This window comes from Suncus etruscus, chromosome 1 (genome assembly GCF_024139225.1).
Source record: "Suncus etruscus isolate mSunEtr1 chromosome 1, mSunEtr1.pri.cur, whole genome shotgun sequence".
NCBI classification, from domain to species: Eukaryota; Metazoa; Chordata; class Mammalia; order Eulipotyphla; family Soricidae; genus Suncus; species Suncus etruscus.
Window position 1 is genome coordinate 162,853,668 of NC_064848.1, and position 18,867 is coordinate 162,872,534.

General features: G+C 47.3%; 1 protein-coding gene across 2 annotated transcripts in view; it reads right to left on the minus strand.

Annotated features, from left to right (window-relative positions):
- Window positions 1-8,343: 8,343 nt before the first annotated feature.
- The window catches only part of RHBDL3 (rhomboid like 3), a 66,439-nt gene continuing 55,915 nt past the window's right edge, over window positions 8,344-18,867 (minus strand). For both annotated transcript variants that reach the window (XM_049772217.1, XM_049772207.1), the window contains 2 exons: window positions 14,089-14,149; window positions 8,344-9,099 (listed from right to left, as the gene is read on the minus strand). In XM_049772217.1, coding sequence (XP_049628174.1) covers window positions 8,828-9,099; window positions 14,089-14,149 — 333 coding nt within the window. In that variant the 3' untranslated portion in view covers window positions 8,344-8,827. The remainder of the gene's footprint in view (window positions 9,100-14,088; window positions 14,150-18,867) is intronic.

Consider the following 18,867-nt stretch of genomic DNA (forward strand, 5'->3'; position numbering starts at 1 on the left):
GCTATCTCTCCGCCCCCCCCAATTAATTTTTTCCCTCAATTCATTTTTAATGAGCAATACTAGAATATCAACAACTTGAATCTGGAAAGCATAATTTTCACATTTGCATGTCTTTCCAGAATCCATGTTATAAATTGCTTTAAAAGCAATGTTCTAATTGCTTCAAACTCTTTATGGATATAAACAAGGTATAACTATATATTCATATATATACACACATATTAGAGATTGCACCTAGAGCCTTGTGCACATGAGGCATGTGGTCTACCATTGAGCTACATTCCTGACTTCTATATGTAATTTTTTTTGTAATATAGATATGTTCATCAATAATATTTAATATAAAATCATTACAGTTGTATATAATGCAATCTTATTTTTATTTATTTATTTTGGTTTTGAGACCACACATAGTGCTCAGGATCTTCCTGGCTCAGGAGTCACTCTTGGAAGTTCTCAAGGGGCCATATATGGTGACAGGGATCAAACCTGGGACAGATGTATGAAAGCAAGGGCATTAACTTTGTACTATTCCTTCAGCCTATAATCTTGTTTTATATCTTATTTTACAAGATGTGACATAGCATGTGCTATGTTTGTAGGAGGCCCAGGTTCGCTCCTTGGCACTACATGATCTCCTGAGCACTTCTGGGGGCTACTCTTGAATACAGAACTGGAAATAGACCCTGAGCACTACTAGGTGTGTCCCAAAAGTCCAGAATAAAAAGTCTCATGGTGACTAACTGTATTCCTCTAGTGAAGGAAAATGGTGACTTGGAATTGAGTATCTTGTTGGCCTTGAGAAGACTCTCACAGAACTATCTTACCTACATTATTGTATTACCCTTGTAACACCCCAGCAACAGCCATAAAAGTGGTCTGCCCCTTTAAGAATGACCTTAATCGGGCCGGGTAGGTGGCGCTGGAGGTAAGGTGTCTGCCTTGCAAGCGCTAGCCAAGGAAGGACCGCGGTTCGATCCCCCGGCGTCCCATATGGTCCCCCCAAGCCAGGGGCGATTTCTGAGCACATAGCCAGGAGTAACCCCTGAGCGTCAAACAGGTGTGGCCCAAAAACCAAAAAAAAAAAAAAAGAATGACCTTAATCAATTGTCATTGGTTGGCAGTTTGGCTGGTGATATAAAAATCCACCCCAGTGAAGCTTGGGGTGGGAGTTGTGAGGGGACAGTCTGTGGAGTGGCTTTCTGGTGAACAGTTTCTACTCCTGGCTTGTTCTCTGATTTCTAGACTTTGGTTGTTTTTTCCTGGCTGGTTTGTCCTTTTGCCTTGTTTACTTATTACTGGGCCTAAAGCTGACCTTACCCTGGTCCCAAACCCAGTTCTCTCCCTATCTCTCTTCCTCTCCTCACTTAGAGCTTTGTCATAAAGCCCCTGACCTCTCTACTCTTCCTTTTTAATAAACTAGGCTTAAAGAAGCATCTTGTCAGTCTTGCCTATTCAGCCTCTGACAAGTCGAAGGCCCTGTGGACATAAACATTTACTATATCTACATTTTAATGAGATAATGTGTTGAGTTTTCAAATTTTAGAATTTGTTCAAGTGTTTCTATATTTGTGTTATGTGCTATGTATACAGAGGAATGTTATTACAAAAAAGCAGTCTCAGATTATTTGTAAGTACATATTGTAACAATAATAATAAAACAATTTAGCTTCTTCTCACCATGTAGTCACTTATTTAATATGTTCAATTCTCAAACCTGACTTTTATTTTTGGGTTGTATATCTATACCACAACTTCTTCTTTTTCATTCGTGTTGTTGAACATTTATGAATATATGAATATATTTATGAACATATGAATATATGTATATATATGTATATATACATATGATGTATATATAGGCTATATGAATATATATATGATATATCCATATACAGCATATATACACTACAATGTAATGCACAAAGGTGTGCATCTAATTTTTCAAAATAATGTTTTGTTTTGTTTTTTGGTTTTTGGGCCACACCCATTTGATGATCAGGGGTTACTCCTGGCTGTGCGCTCAGAAATTGCCCCTGGCTTGGGACCATATGGGATGCCGGGGGATCGAACCGCTGTCCGTCCTACTGTAGTGCTTGCAAGGCAGACAGACACCTTACCTCTAGCGCCACCTTCCTGGCCCCAAAATAATGTTTTGTTTTGTTGGGCTACACCCAGTGGCGCTCAGGCATTATGCCTGGCTCTGTGCTCAGAAATCACTCCTGGCAGGCTCTGGGGACCTTATGGGATGCCAGGGGTCTAACCCAGGTTAGCCCCTTTCACAGCTGTACTAATGCACCCCCCTCCCGCATTTTTTAGAAAGTAAAAGACGGGGCCGGGTGGTGGCGCTAAAGGTAAGGTGCCTGCCTTGCCTGCGCTAGCCTTGGACGGACCTCGGTTCGATCCCCTGGTGTCCCATATGGTCCCCCAAGCCAGGAGCAACTTCTGAGCACATAGCCAGGAGTAACCCCTGAGCGTTACCGGGTGTGGCCCAAAAACAACAAAAAAAAGAAAGTAAAAGACGAGGGGCCAGAGTGATAGCACAGCAGCAGGGCGTTTGCCTTGCACACAGCTGACCTGGAATGAACCGAGCCCCGTACCTGAACCTGGTGGGAGTGATGTTTGAGTGCAGAGCCAGGAGTGACCCCTGAGCGACACCAGGTGTGGCCCCCAAAAAATAACAAAGAAGTAGAAGAGGAGGACTGGAGTGTTAGTACAGTGGGTAGTATATTTGCCTTACCTAGGTTCAATTCCTGGTATCCCATATGGTTGTCCAAATCTGCCAGGAGTGATCCAAGTGCAAAGCCAAGAGTAAGCCCTGAGTGTGCCCACCTTATAAAAAGGAAAAGTAGAGGAAAAAGGAAAAGAAGCTCACTCTGTGGGTAAGAATTTAGTATAGGACCAAGTTGAGGGTTTTATTTTCATTGCACTACCTCCAACATTGAGCCATACCTGGTGGTGCTCAGTCATCACTCCTGATAGGCTTGGGAGATCTTCTGGGATATCAGGGATTGAATCTAGGTCGGCCACATGCATGGCAAGCACCCTACCCACTGTGCTATCACTCTGGTTTCTTGTCTTTTATTTGGATTTTTGTTTTTGGATCACACCTGGCAGCACTCAGGAGTTACTCCAGGCTCTGCACTCAGAAATCACTCTTGGCAGGCTTGAGGGGTCATATGAGATGCTGGGATCCAACCTGGACGGGCTGGGTACAAGGCAAATGCCCTACCCACTGTATTATTGCTCCAGCCCCCTCTGCCTTTTTTTTGGGGGGGGGCCACAACCATTTGATGCTCAGGGGTTACTCCTGGCTAAGCGCTCAGAAATTGCCCCTGGCTTGGGGGGACCATATGGGATGCCGGGGGATCGAACCGCAGTCCTTCCTTGGCTTGCAAGGCAGACACCTTACCTCTAGCACCACTTGGCTGGGCCCCCCCTCTGTCTTTTATATTAAAAAATTTTTGGGAGGACAACATCCAGTTTTGGGGGCCATAGCTGGCAATACTCAGGACTTACTCCTGGCTCTCTTCTTAGGGACCATATTGGGTACTAGGGATTGAACCTGGGTCAGCCATGTTCAAGGTAAGTGCCTTCCCTGCTCACTGTACTATCTCTCCGGACTCCCTTTTTTTTCTGTTGTTTTGGGGTCATACATAACAGTGTTGGAGGCTAACCCTGGCATAGTGTTTGGGGATTGCTCTCTAACAGTACTCGGGCCAGACATATGGTGTGGGATTCAACACAGGCCTCCTTCATGCGAATCATATACACCAGGAATCAGTACAGTGGGTTGGACATTTGCCTTACAGAGTTTGATCTCCAGTAGCCTATATGGTCCTCTAATGCTGCCAGGAGTGATCCCTTAATGCAGAGGAGCAAGCCCTGAGCACCACTGGATTTGACTCAAAAACATCAATAAAAACCAAAATAGGGCCAGAGCAATAGCACCGCAGTAGGGTTTGCCTTGCTTGCAGCCAACCTGGGTTCAATTCCCAGCATCCCATATGGTCCCCTGAGCCTGCCAGCCCTGATTTCTGAGTGCAGAGCCAGGAGTAACCCCTGAGTGCCTGCCAGTGTGGCAAAAATAAAAACCCCCAAACAAACAAAAAACACCAAAATAACAAAACAAAAACAAAAAAAAAGAAAAATCAACCAAACACTTGTCCTTTCAACCCTCTCACTAGCTCTCTCACATGCATTTTTGTTTGTTTTTATTTTGGAGTCACACCTGGCAGTGTTCTGGGCTTGGGGGTTGCTCCCAGCAGTGCTTTGTGAACATATTTGTTGATGGGGATTAGATCTGGGCTTTCTCTGTGTAAAACATCCACTCACTTCTTTGCACCATCTCCAGCCCATGTTTGGTTTGGTGTGGGTTTGGGAGCGCACCTGGAAGTGTCTGAGAGTTCTTGAAGGTTCTCAGGAACCATGAAGTACAAGGATTGAACCTGGGCCTCCTGCATGCAAAGCATGGGCTGTAGCCTTTAAAGCTATTTCATTGGTCCTGTTTTAATGGGAAAAGAAGCATAGATTTCATCGACCTCTGAACAGAGCAGCGAGTGCTGGAAGGCAACTCAAAAGGTGGGTGTGCCTGTGTTGCATGCTGGAGACACAATTTGAGTCTTGAGAGGTCCTGGTTTGCTGGAAGTGACCCAAGTACCATGTCAGGAGTAGACTCTAAACAGTGTTGGGTGTCGTCAAGGTATACCTCACCCCCCCCACCCCTAGTTAATGTAAAATAAGCAAAGCAACAACTCAAGAAAGGTTGAGATTCACCAATCTAAGAATCCTGGCATGAGGGCTGGAGAATACAGCAGGTAGATTTTTTTTGTGGGGGAGATTTCGGTCACACCCAGCAGCACTCAGGGGTTACTCCTGGCTCTATGCTCTGAAATCGCTCCTGGCAGGCTTGGGGGACCATATGGGATGCCGGGATTCGAACCACTGTCCTTCTGCATGCAAGGCAAATGCCTTACCTCCATGCTATCTCTCTGATCCCACAGCAGGTATATTTGATCCCCAGCATCCCATATGGTCTGCAAGCTCCACCAGAGTATCCCTTAGCACATATCCAGGAGTAATCCCAAACATTATTGGGTGGGACACAAAAACAAACAGAAAACCAAAGAAGCACAGTCTGAATTGTACAAACAAGCATCTCTGCTCCCTAAAGGAAGTGAACTTCAGAGCCTGTCTTTCCAGTCACTTCCGGAAAAATGAATGGTTTAAAAAAAATCTTTAATGGGATCTGTGCTCAAATAATGTTACAACAAAAATATACAGAATGTACACAATACAAAAATATTTAGAAACAAACATTGCAGCTTGTGTTTTGTTTTGACTTTTCACTTACTCAAGTCGGGGGGGGGGGGAGGTGGCGTGGGCACTATGTTTTAAGGCAGAGGAGTGGGGGGGTGCTTCCCAGCCAGCACCGCAAAAGCACACTGACGATGCCAGGAAAGGGCTTCACTGCACCCGGAAACTGGTGGTATTTGCAGACACGAAATTGGACACTAGAGGGGAAGGTCTGAGCTTGGTGAGCAGCAATGTCCCTAATTCTCTGGGCAAGAATGGTTTACAGGGAAATTGAGAGTCCTATTAGCTGGCCAGAGAGGCTCACTGGGGAGCTTTTCCTAACTAAACAACAAAAGATGAATGGAGCCATTAAAACGAGGCTTCCTCTTCCAAGGTTTGTTCTCCTTTCTCCAGGCTCTGTGATTCCTCTTGTGATGAACAAGCAGGCATGGACAGCTGCTGGTGGGGATCCCCTGCTTTCTCTATCTGTTCTGTGGGCCTAAGGCTCTCTCCTTTCACAACCTGTGCAGTCTCAGTAGGGGTAGAACAGGAGCAGATGAGCAAGGAAGGGTCCAGGGTGCTGCTGGCAAGTGCACCAAAGGACCTGCTCAGAAAAGTCAACCATCCTAAAGCCACTTTTCCTTACTGGACACAGGGTTGTCGACCACCTCTGGAGGTTTACTTGGAAGGTAGGGATAAAGCAGATTGAGGGACTAGGATGGACTTTTCTTTTGTGGGGATGCAACACCCAGCTGTGCTCAGGGCGCATTCCTAATTCTATACTCAGGGCTCACTCCTGGGTAAATTCAGGGTATCATATAGGGCCCTGGGGATTGAACCTGGGTCAGCTGTGTGCAAAGCAAGCAGCCCACCTGCTATAGTATTGCTCCACTTCTGAAGAACTTTTGAATACTGATGACAGGACATCTGGGGTCTAAGTTCAAGGTGCAGGTGAGCCTGTGGAGTGGTCCTGGACATACAGGACAACATCTAGAATTTGCCACAGGCTTTGGTGACAAATTTCTGCCTGAAGTCTCTAGGGAACTGTGTGCATCTGCTGCTTCTGAGTCCTAGAGATCACAACCTTCTCACTCCTCAGAAGTGGCCTCTCTAGGCCTCAGAAAACAGGCAAGCATGATTTATTTTGTTTGTTTTTTTGGGCCACATCTGGCGGTGATCAGGGGTTACTCCTGGCTGTGCACTCTGAAATCGCTCCTAGCATATTCAGGGAACCATATGGGATGCCAAAAATGAACCCGGGTCCATCTGGGTTGACTGCATGCAAGGTAAATGCCCTACTGCTGAAGCATGATTTTTTTCTCTCTGCTCCCTCCCTTCAAGTGCCAGGACTTAGGGCCTCCCTCCCACCGCAGGACACAGCTGCTGTGGCTGTCAGAGAAGGGCCAGCCTCACTTAGGAAGGTTCCCACAGCACGGATCTTAGACCTGTGCTTGATGGGTCAGGTGTGGGACCCTGGACAGTCTCCTTTGCACTGGACAAAGTTGGGAAGGGCCTGGCTAAAGCTGAGGACATGGTGTCCTTGTAGAAGGAGCCCCTGGGCATGTTTTCACTAGGCTCAAGAAACCAAAAGAACTCTGATGCCTGACACAGCTGACTCTGGACCTCTGTTCCCTTTAGGGCTCTGTTGGGAACCTGGTTAGAAGCTTCTGTTGTTCAGACCATCCTCCCAACTTCAACTTCTGGAGGAACACTAGGTCTTATTAAGGGGTAACTAGCTTTATTTTTCCACATTGAAAAGCAGGCCGGTGAGGTGGCGCTAGAGGTAAGGTGTCTGCCTTACAAGCGCTAGCCAAGGAAGGACCGAATATAGTCCTCCCAAGCCAGGGGCAATTTCTGAGCACTTAGCCAGGAGTAACCCCTAAACATCAAACGGGTGTGATCTGAAAAACAAAAAAACAAAAACAAAAAAAAAAAGCGGAGGGTAAAGTATAAATTCTCTCCTAGCCCTGAGCATCTGAGTTTTGGAGTTGCCCTCATTCCTGGCACTCATCCCAGCACCCCAAACTGCTTCCCCCTAAATTAGAATTTTTCCTGTCTCTCACCCTGGTTCAAATGGGCACTTGGCTTCAATATTCCTGACTTGCCCTTCTTGTACTCAACCTTACACTCTATAGTCCTCTCCTTTGGGGAAGTTGATGGACTTTTTTTTTCTTGGTTTTTGGTTTTGGGCCATACCAAGTTTGCACTCAATGGTTATTCCTAGCTCTGTGCTCAGAAATCACTCCTGGCAGGCTCAGGGAACCATGAGATGCTGGGGATCAAACATGGGTCAGCCTCATGCAAGACAAACATTCTACTATCTCTGAGGCCCCAAGATCCTTGTCTCTCTTTGGTTATTAGGCCACACCTAATGGTGCTCAGTGATTGCTGGCTCTGAGCTAAGGGTTCTCTCATATAGTGCTCAGGAAGACTATATACAGTGGGTGGGGGGGGTCAAACCAGGGTCAGTCATGTGCAAGGCAAGCACCCTACCTGTTCTACTATTGCCTGGGTCCCCATTTTGAGGATAACTAAGAGGGTTCTAGGTGGTCTGCATTAGTGGGTTATTGTGAGGGAGGAGCCTGGGGGTTCCAGGATGAGGCTGAAGGGAGATGATCTTTGCTAAAAAGCAGCATCTTCAGGACCCACAGCACCTCTACTCCTCAGGACCTGAGTTCCTTTCACATAGGCTCCACAGACTCTGCGGTCTTCCCAAGCTCCTTTCCATAACACCAGCATCTTTACTCACGTGTCACACGCACCGTGCACACACTCACACATGCTGGAAAATAGTGTCTAGAACCAAAGGAGAGGCACAATGTAGGGTCAGGACAGTGGCAGGGCAAGAAAAGACCCTAAAGCCTGGTGGGCAGAGACACTGGGCAGTGGTGAGCCAAGTCAGCACTCAGGATGAAGGGAAGGAGAAGGGAGTCACGCATGGGTTTTCTCTGGCTTCAAACTTATCCCCTCCTGGAGGATTCATCTTGATGGGGACCCCTGGGGGCATGGAACCCCACAGTCTGCATCTTTCTCCTCTTCCCACCATTAGGTAAAGGAGGGTTAACTGGATTTCCTCAGGTCATAGTTGTCATGTCCACACCAGGTCATCCATGTCCCTGGAGAGCTTCAAGCCCAACTGAAGGATGTGTCCTGGCTCATAATTTACTCTGGCTGGTCTTCAGCCTTTCTGACTTTCTCAGGGTCTCTATGGGTGGAAGATGAGGGTGAGAGCAGTTGCTTCATCTCTGACATGGAAAGCAACCTCTTAAGACTATTGGACAGGCTCAGTCCCAGGGGAAGGCCACTCTCTTCCCATCACAGGCCTTCAAGAACTGTACAGAAAAAAATGAAGGTGGAAGCTCCCAACTCTTCAGCAAGATCTTTCAGCCAAGATCCTCCTCTCTGTCCAACCTGAACACAAATATAGCAGCACCCAGAGTCTCCTGGGCTCTCCTCTTGGCCTCACTGAGCAGGCCAGACTGGAAGTGGGCCCAGCTGCACCCTCCCTGTGCCCCCACCTCCATCCTGGGCCTTAGGGGGGTGGTGGCAGTTTTAAGTCCAATAGGGTGTAGGCAAAGATGTTCCAGAAGACGGCGAACAGCACGAAGACGGTGTACATGGCCACAAAAATCCACCACAGTGACTGGTCCTGCAGCCTCTGCTCATAGTTCCTCAGGACCACCACACCCAGGGTGATGCCCACAGCTACGCCGCCCAGATGTGCAACGAAGCTTGGGTGAGGGCATGGGGGATAGGCTGATGGGTGGAATCGGAGCCACACAGCTCTTCCAAACTCCATGCTCACTACAGGAGAAGAAGCAGACAGTCAGAGGAAGGACCAGGGAAGTTCCGAGGAAGATGGATCCCCACATCCCACGTCAACCATCATTCACTGCTCCATGTCTGGAGACGTAGGGGGGCAGACAGACAAGCCTCTGTTCTCTCAAAGCTTATAAACTAAACAAACCAAAAACATGCACAAGATAATTTCAGGGGCCAGAGCAATAGCACAGTGGTAAGGCATTTGCCTTTCACACGGCCGACCTGTGACAAACCCAAGTCCAAGCCCCGACATCCATATGGTCCCCCAAGTCTGTCAGGAGTCATTTCTGAGCACAGAAGTTACCCTTGAGCACCAAAACAAAAACAAAAACAAAACAAAGAACCAAGAGTAACTCCTGAGCACTGCCAGAGATGGCCCCAAAATGAAGCAAACAAACAACAAGGGAACAGCGGTAGGGCATTTGTCTGCATGCAGCCAATCCAGGATGAATGATTTGAATCCCGGCATTCCATATAGTCCCTCATACCTGTCAGGAGCAATTTCTAAGAGCAGAACCAGGAGTAATCCCTGCACATCACCGGGTGTGACCCAAATCAAAAACAACAACAACAACGTTATGTTTTTCCTCTTCGTAGAACAAAAGTTTTTTTTTTTTTGGTGTGTGTGGGGGGGGAAAGGGCCACACCTGGCAGTGCTCAGGGGTTACTCCTGGCTCTGTGCTCAGAAATCACTCCTGGAAGGCTCAGAGGACCATATGGGATGACAAGGATAGAACCTGGGTCTGTTCTGGGTTGGCAGCATGCAAGGCAAAGGCCCTACCACTGTGCTATCGCTCTGTTTTGTTTTGTTTTTGGGTGACACCTGGCAGTGCTCCTGGCTCTATGCTCAGAAATTGCTCCTGGCAGGCTCGGGGAACCATATGGGATGCTGGGATTCAAACCACTATCCTGCATGCAAGGCAAATGCCCTACCTCCATGCTATTTCTCTGGGCTAGCTCCACTTTTTACATATTATCTCAAAACTCCGAGAAAGCCATCAGAACCAGTGATTTTTTTTGGGGGGGGGTTGTTTGTTTTTTGTTTGGGAGCTATATCTGTCAGTGTTCAGGACTTACTCCTGGCTCTGTGCTCAGATGTGAACGTGGTGTGGTGCTTGAGGGACCCTATGAGGTGCTAGGATTGACCAGAGTCAAACACATGCAAGTTAAGTGCCTTAGGCCTTGTGCTGTCTCTCAACTCCTGAACCGAACTTCTGAGATGGTAAGTAAGGGGAAGAGGGGCAAGGAAGGAATAGAAACTAAAATCCCAAGGAAGTTCAGGCATTGATTTTGAGATGACTTAGTCTGCTCTTCAGCCAACCTTCTTTTTTGCGGGAGGGGCAACCACACTTGGTGCTCTGATGTTATTCCTGACTGTGCACTCAGGAATCACTTCTGGTAGGCTCAGGGGATCATACAGGATACTGGGGAACAAACCCAGGTAGGTTGTGTGCAAGGCAAACACCCAACGTGCTGTACTCTCTCTGGCCGTTCACCCATCTTGAATGGGCTTCTTGGGTTCACCCAATGTGGTGACTTCTCACATGGGTAGAGATTGGGAAAATTTCCTTCTGCGGGGCCGGAGAGATAGCATGGAGGTAAGGCGTTTGCCTTTCATGCAGGTCATCAGTTCGAATCCTGGCGCCCCATATGGTCCTCTGTGCCTGCCAGGAGCAATTTCTGAGCCTGGAGCCAGGAATAACCCCTGAGCACTGCTGGGTGTGACCCAAAAACCACACACACACACACACACAAATTTCCTTCTGCGACTTTCCTACTAAAGCACTGAGAGCTTTGTACCCCCATGTTTCAGGGAAAGAAATCGAGCCCTTTAATGGGAACTTTTACTTGCTTAACTATCAATGTGAACCACTGTGCCTGCTTACTCCTCTGGGATGTCAGCACTTCCAGATATGTTCAACCCTTGGGTATGCGGGTCCTTCCACATGGGGCATTGCAACTCCGAGGACTGCCTACAGATGGCAGAAATGCCACAGTCGGGGATGAACACAGAGTCCTTTGCTTACCCTTCCCAGCCCCTGGCCCATCTTTTCTGCCTTTGCTAAGCAGACCTGGTTCATTATATGAGAGGTTTCAAAGATACTGGCTTCACTTTCAACCAGCATTGTGGTTTTTATGATCCTTAGAACTGAATTTTTGGGGCCGGAGAGATAGCATGGAGGTAAGGCATTTGCCTTTCATGCAGAAGGTCCGTGGTTCAAATCCCGGCGTCCCATATGGTCCCCCATGCCTGCCAGGAGCGATTTGTGAGCATGGAGCCAGGAGTAATCGCTGAGCACTGCCGGGTGTGACCCCCAAAAAACAAACAAACAAAAAAAGAACTGGATTTTATTTTGGCTGGAGTCCTCCCAAGCATGGCTCAGAGGGCCTGGAGCTAACTGCCAGTAATACTTGATAATCAGACTGTACAAATGCTCAGGCCCAGTGGTGTGAATTTGCAGGGTGTGTGTGTGTGTGTGTGTGTGTGTGTGTGTGTGTGAGACGTAGCTATTCTCATGAATTATCCTTGACTCAGTAACTGTGTGCAGCACCCAGAAGTACTAAAGGACCTTTTGGTGCCAGCGATCCAACACAGGTTCTAGCTCTGTGAGTCAGCAAGAGTTGGATTTGGTTCCTTTGCTTATTTATTTTTGGTTTCATTCAGCAGTATTCAGAGCTGCTGCTTCCTCTGTGTTTGGGGGAATCTCGTATGGAAGCTATATTCATTCCCGGACCTCCCCCCCCCCCACACCCCCTCCGCTCAGTGTTCCTCTGTTATGACTCAGTCTGTGAACTTAAGGCTAGAAGGCTTTCTCTGAGTTAAGGGATCCCCCGGCTCTACTCCAGCTCTAAACAAGACCAGAGAGCCTGGACAATCAGAAGTCTGTGAGGTCGGAGCCGGAGAGATAGCATGGAGGTAAGGCGTTTGCCTTGCATGCAGAAGGTCATCGGTTCGAATCCCAGCATCCCATATGGTCCCCCGTGCCTGCCAGGAACAATTTCTGAGCTTGGAGCAAGGAGTAACCCCTGAGTACTGCCGGGTGTGACCCCCCCCCCCAAAAAAAAAAAAGAAGTCTGTGAGGTCAGGCCCATGGAAATGGGTTAAGAGGAGACTACAACAATTCCTTCTCCATGCCATATTTGCTCTGAATTATTTTTCCTATTATCCACAGACTAAATGGCCAACCCAGGTACCAGAAAGTATCTGTCTAATTTAGGTAAAGCTGGGGGAATTAAAAATAGTACAAACATGGGGCCGGAGAGATAGCATGTAGGTAAGGCATTTGCCTTGCGTGCAGAAGGATGGTGGTTTGAATCCCAGCATCCCATATGGTCCCCCGAGCCTGCCAGGAGCAATTTCTGAGTGTAGAGCCAGGAGTAACCCCTGAGTGCTGCCAGGTGTGACCCCCCCCACCCAAATAGTACAAACAGGGGCCAGAAAGATGGCATGAAGGTAGAGTTTGCCTTGCATGCAGAAGGACGGTGGTTCGAATCCCGGCATCCCATTGGTCCCCTGAGCCTGCCAGGAGTGATTTCTGAGTGCATAGCCAGGAGTACCCCCTGAGTACTGTTGGGTGTGGCCCAAAAACAAACCAAAAAATACAAACAATAGTATAGTAGATAAGGTGCTAGCCTTGCATGCAGTTAATTCAGGTTCGATCTTATGTGCAGGGGTGATCCCTGAGCAGAACCAGAAGTAAGCCCTGAGCAACATTGTGTGTAGCCCAAAAAGCCCAAAAAAGAGAAAAGAATAAGAAATAGCATAAACTTTGAATTCCTCCCTCTACCACTTTCTGCTTCCATTTTAACTCACTTATTATTATTATTATTATTATTATTATTATTATTATTATTATTTGTTTTTTGGGTCACACCCAGTGGCGCTCGGGGTTACTCCTGGCTCTATGCTCAGAAATCCCTCCTGGCAGGCTCGGGGATCATATGGAATGCCGGGATTCAAACCACCGGCCTTCTACATGCAAGGCAAACGCCTTACCTCCATGTCATTTCTCCAGTCCCCCAACTCTACTTTCTATCTCAAACTGAGCCTCATTTTTGGCTTGCTTTTGGACCCAGGTTGACTGCATGCAAGGAAAGCATCTTATCTGCTCTACTCTCTCTTATGTTCCTTAAATGCTGTACTATCACTCTTGCCTCAGACCCAACTTCTTGGCCACTGATGTCATTCCCAGTCCCTCCCCATTCAACTCATTTTCTGAGCAGCAGCCTGACTGCTTTGTTTCAACTCAAACCTGTCAGAAACTTCTGTGTTAAAAGGTCCTCCAGTGGCCTCCCCAGCATTCAGGATAAACTTACAGTGTTCTCCTTGCATTTCTAGACTTTTATGATCTGACTGCTATTATCGCTCATCATAGACACAATTTCAAACGGCCTGTCAGAGTTGTTCACTGCCTTGCCAACCAGACTCTTTCCCTATCCAGATCTTGATTTATCTGCAACTCTGCCAGGAATGCCCTCTTGAAACTTGTCTCTGCGATGAACTTCTGTTTATCTTTAACATTCTGGTACCTGCAAATAGAACTGACTTCACTGGAGCTGGGGTGGGGGACCTTCCAAACCCTATTCATGGATAGGATCTGCTCATTTGTTTGCATGTGTGCATGTACGTAAGTGACCTTTTCCTTTTGTGCTTTATACCCTAGCGGGGGATTCCATAACTGAGGGGCTAACAGGATCACCCTGGTCCTGGGGTTTGATCTTGTGGCCTCATGCTTGCCAGGCATATGTTTAAGCCACTAACTCACTTTCCAGGCTCCATCTCAGGGTGCTTTGCTGGGGAAGAAATGCTGGAGAAGAAATTTGCATCTTTGGTATCAATAAGGAGTTGGAACTCTAAGCATTGGTTACACATATTGGCAAGTTGCCGATCTTTCTTTTAACACTAGCCCCTAATAGGCAGAGACAGGCCTGAGCCTGCTCCCTTCTTCTGCCTGCTCCATCAGTACTTACTACAGATCAAGGCCACAGCCATCCGAAGTAGCTTAAATTGGCACTTCATGCCCGACCAGTTCTAGGAAAAAAAAAAGAGAGTGATATCAGTTGCAGATAACATCAGCTTCCCCAAGTGTGTCAAACTTAAGAAAACCTGATATTTATTTATCTGTTTGTATGTATTTGAAAGAGGGGTTTGGGTTACACCCAATGATATTCAGAGGCTATGTCTGGCTTGGTGCTTAGGGGCTGCTCCTGGCATTCCACAGGAGACTTGGAATGAACTCAGACTTCTTGCAAAGTATGTGAGGATCAGCCCATTGAACCATCTCATGGGCCTAGGATTATGACATTTAAATAGATTCTCCGGCTGGAGAGACAGCTCAAGAAGCTGGAGCACATGCTTTGCATGCAGGAGGTTCAGGTTTGTTTGACTACAGGTAGGTACTATGTGGTTCCTGGAGCATCACAAGAACTGAACCTGATCACTGAGCCAGGAATAACCCCTGAGCACTGCTGGGTATGGCACCCTCCCCAAATATAGAAATAATAAATTATTTTTCCTATGTTCTGCACAATGAGGTTGGGGCTAAGTCACAGAACACAGTGGTATTTGGCTTTGAGATTTTAGGCAAGGGAACTTCCTGTCTATTGTAAAAACTCCTGAGCTACACTAGCAAAAGAAGAAACTGGTGCAGGGATGTAGAGATGGGAGTATCTCTGTCCTCCATACAAACAAGCAACACCTGAGAGTTGCGTTCATCCCTGAGGCTCACCAACAAAGTGATTTGGACCAGCAAACCCAATAAAGTCCAAGTAGTCTCTCAGATTGAGATAAGACTCAGTGGAGGGGCCGGGCGGTGGCGCTAGAGGTAAGGTGCCTGCCTTGCCTGCGCTAGCCTTGGACGGACTGGACCGTGGTTCGATCCCCCGGCGTCCCATATGGTCCCCCAAGCCAGGAGCAACTTCTGAGCGCATAGCCAGGAGTAACCCCTGAGCGTCAATGGGTGTGGCCCAAAAACCAAAAAAAAAAAAAAAAAAAGACTCAGTGGAACTGGAGAGATAGCATAGGAGTTAGGGGACTTGCCTTGAATGCAACTGATGGGGTTTCATACCTAGCATCCATATGGTCTTTTTTTTTTTTTTGGTTTTTGGGTCACACCCGGCGGTGCTCAGGGGTTACTCCTGGCTGTCTGCTCAGAAATAGCTCCTGGCAGGCACGGGGGACCATATGGGACACCGGGATTTGAACCAACCACCTTTGGTCCTGGATCGGCTGCTTGCAAGGCAAACGCCGCTGTGCTATTTCTCTGGGCCCCCATATGGTCTTCTAAGCCCTCATTCTGAGCACTGTAGGTTGTGGTCTGAAGTGAGTTGTTCACTCACTTTGGTGGCCCCAAAACACAAAGGTAAAAAGGTAAAGAAAAGAAAAGAAAAAAGAAAAGAACTCAAAGTCCAATCTTGAGATCCCAGCAAATGAAGAACCAGGATATTGCGAATGTGAACACTTGCCTTGCATCTGCGAAGCTCTTAGGCACCATGGGACACCTCCAGAGCACAGCTGAGTGAAGACCTGGTAGCCTCTGAACACCACTAGAATGCCACCCCACCTCCCCTGCCATCAAAAAGAAATAGGAGTTGGAGAGATAGCACAGCAGTAGGGCATTTGCCTTGCATGTGGCTGAACCCGGTTCAATTCCCAGTATCCCATCTGGTTGCCTAGCCTGCCAGAGGTGATTTCTGAGTGCCGAGCCAGGAGTAACCCCTGAGTGTCGGTGGGTATGGCCCAAAAACCAATCAATCAGTAAATAAATAAAGTCTAAAAAATTAAAAATAAATAAATAATACATATTTTAAAAGTGCCCAATTACCAAGTATTAAGTAAATCAACATAGGCAGGGCTGACTTAGCAAGGGAAGACTGCATGGCTGGAGACTTCAGAGACTGATTTACCTTGGGATAAATTTCAAAGGTGGGGCATTTGTGCTGCCTGTGGCCTACCTGGGCACAATCCCCAGCATCCCATATGGTCCTTAAACACTGCCAGGAATGGTTCCTAATGATTCCTAAGGAGTTACCTCTGAGCATTGTTGAGTGTGGCCCCCAAACCAAACCAAATTAAATTAAATTAAATTAAATTAAAAAAAGAGGGAAAGAAATCAATCTGGAGGAAATCTGAGTTTTCTTCTCATCAGTGAGGGGTTTTGACAGGACATGGGATGGGGGGGCCCTGCCCTCCTTAGAGGGGAAATGCTAAAAGACTGGGCAGTGGAAAGGGATGGGCCAGATGGCCTTCAGATAAATCCTTATTTCCCCTGAGAATCTCAGCTCACTGTGAACCTCCAAAGCAGATGAAGAGAGCATCATTATTCACCTGACAAAAGGATTTTTCACTGTACAAAAGACTTCGCCGCAGGGCTCTCTGACCGGCTCTCCCGCAGCCGTTCAAAGCCAATTCCACATCCACAGATGTGAGCTCAGAGTCAGCCTGGAATCTTCCAGGAACACATCAGCCCCCTGGAAGGAGGCAGCTGGGGACAATCAGGGGCTATGGTGGGATGGAGGCTGGGGTTTGGGGTGTGGTGAGCTTTCACAGGCCTTTGACATTGAATGATGGGGAGAGAGCTTTTAAACTTAACAATGGAGCCAGGGAGATAGTGCAGCAAGGTTGGGCATTTGCCTTGCTTTCGGCTGACCTGGGTTTGATCCTAGGCATCCCATTTGGTCCTCCAACTACCACCATGAGTGATCCTGAGTGCAGAGTCAAGAGTAACCCCTGAACATCACTGAATGTGGCTCCCCCCCAAATAGGAATAAATTAAAAATTGAGGCAGGAGCACAGTGGTAAGGTATTTGCCTTGCACAGGGCCGACCTGGGAGAGACCTGGGTTCTATCCCCGGCATCCCAAAAGGTCCCTTGAGCCTCCAGGAGCAACTTCTCAGCACAGAGCCAGGAGTAACCCCTGAATGCCACCGGTGTGGCCCAAAAACAAAGAAATAAATTAAAAAGTAGACTTTACAAGTTTCCAAACACAGGTCCCAGTCACATAAAATGTCTAAGGAAGTTTTAGTTGTCCAAGCAGGAAGATTCCACATTCAACAGCATTCTGCAGCATTCAATCCTTTTATTCAAAGCCTTTTATTCTTCCATTATTCTGGATTAACGGGAGAGGTGATAACATATTCCTCACTATCCTTAAATTACTATCATTTAAAGCTTTTATTAGTGAAGGCACACCAGTGGTTCTCAGGACTTGCTTCTTGCTCTGCTCAGGGATGATTGTCTGGAAGTACACGGACCATATATGATGCTGTGATTTGACTGGGGCCAGTCATCTATAAGTCAAACACCTTACTTCCTGAACAATTCTCTTCAGACCTATTACTATTATTATTTGATTTTGGGGGCACATTCAGTGGTGCTCAAAGGCTACTCCCAGCTCAGTGCTTGGGAGAACATTTGGTGCCAGAGTTTGAACTCAGACAGACCTCTTGCATGCAAGGGACCTACTTCAGTCTGGTGATGTCTCCTCAGCTCCAGGCTCCTCATTAGATGAACAAGTCTAAGCTTAGCTTGCTGACATGTTCTGAGCTGCACAGCACTACAAGTATTGCCAGAGTGCAGTGTGAAACACTTTATTATTTTATTTTATTTATTTATTTTTTGTGAAACACTCTAAAATGAAAACACAGGGTTGGAAAGATGAGGCACTTGCCTTGCATGTGGCCAAGTGAGGTTCAGCCTCTGGCACCACATACAGTTCCCTTAACATCTCTAGAAGTGACCCTTGAACACAGAGCCAGCAATAAGCCCTGAGCACAACTGAATGTGTCCTCAGTTCCCACACACCTAGAGGTCAGAGAGCAAGCAAGCTCTGAACTCAATAGGCCAAGCTCAGACTTTGCAATGCGGGAGGCCTGGCTTTGATCTCCAGAACACATAGTCTTCTTCCTGTGTACCATTGAGAACAAAATGCTCCCCTCCCAATCCTAGTGGATATGGCCCCCAATCAAATAAACAATATTAAATATTGAGTTGCAGTGACCCTGCCAGAGCCCGGAAAACTCCAGCTTTGATCCAGAATCCTCCAAATCTGGCTTCTTGAAACTATCTACTTGGTTTCAAGTTTGCCAAACTGCCCAGTTAGACATGCATTTAAGTTTTTGTTTTTGGGTTATACCCAGCAGTGGGCTTACTTCTGGTTCTGAGCACAGAGATCACTTCTCCTCAGGGGACCATATGGGATGCTGGTGATTGAACTCAGGTTGGCCACATGCAAGGCAAATGCTTTACCCCACTGTACTCTCTCTTCAGCCCCACATATCTGTACTCTAAAGAAGAACTGGAGGGTCGAGGGGGGGGGCACTAGAGGTTCTGCATAAAGCCCACCATCACAACATCTGGGTCTAAGTGGCCCATATCACAAGGACCCACACCACAAGGCTGACAACTAGGTTTTGCAAGCACCCCATGGTGCTTTGTAGTGGGGGAAGAGGAACCTTCCAAAATAATGTTTCAGAAAGTTCACAGAGAGCTGGACAGGGTTTTGGTCCAGGACCTCACCTATCCTCATTTCTTTCTTTTCTTTTCTTTTTTTTTTTTGGTTTTTGGGCCACACCCCTCGGTGCTCAGGGGTTACTCCTGGCTCTCTGCTCAGAAATAGCTCCTGGCAGGCACGGGGGACCATATGGGACACCGGGATTCGAACCAACCAACTTTGGTCCTGTATCGGCCGCTTGCAAGGCAAACACCACTGTGCTATCTCTCCGGGCCCACCTATCCTCATTTCTAAGAAA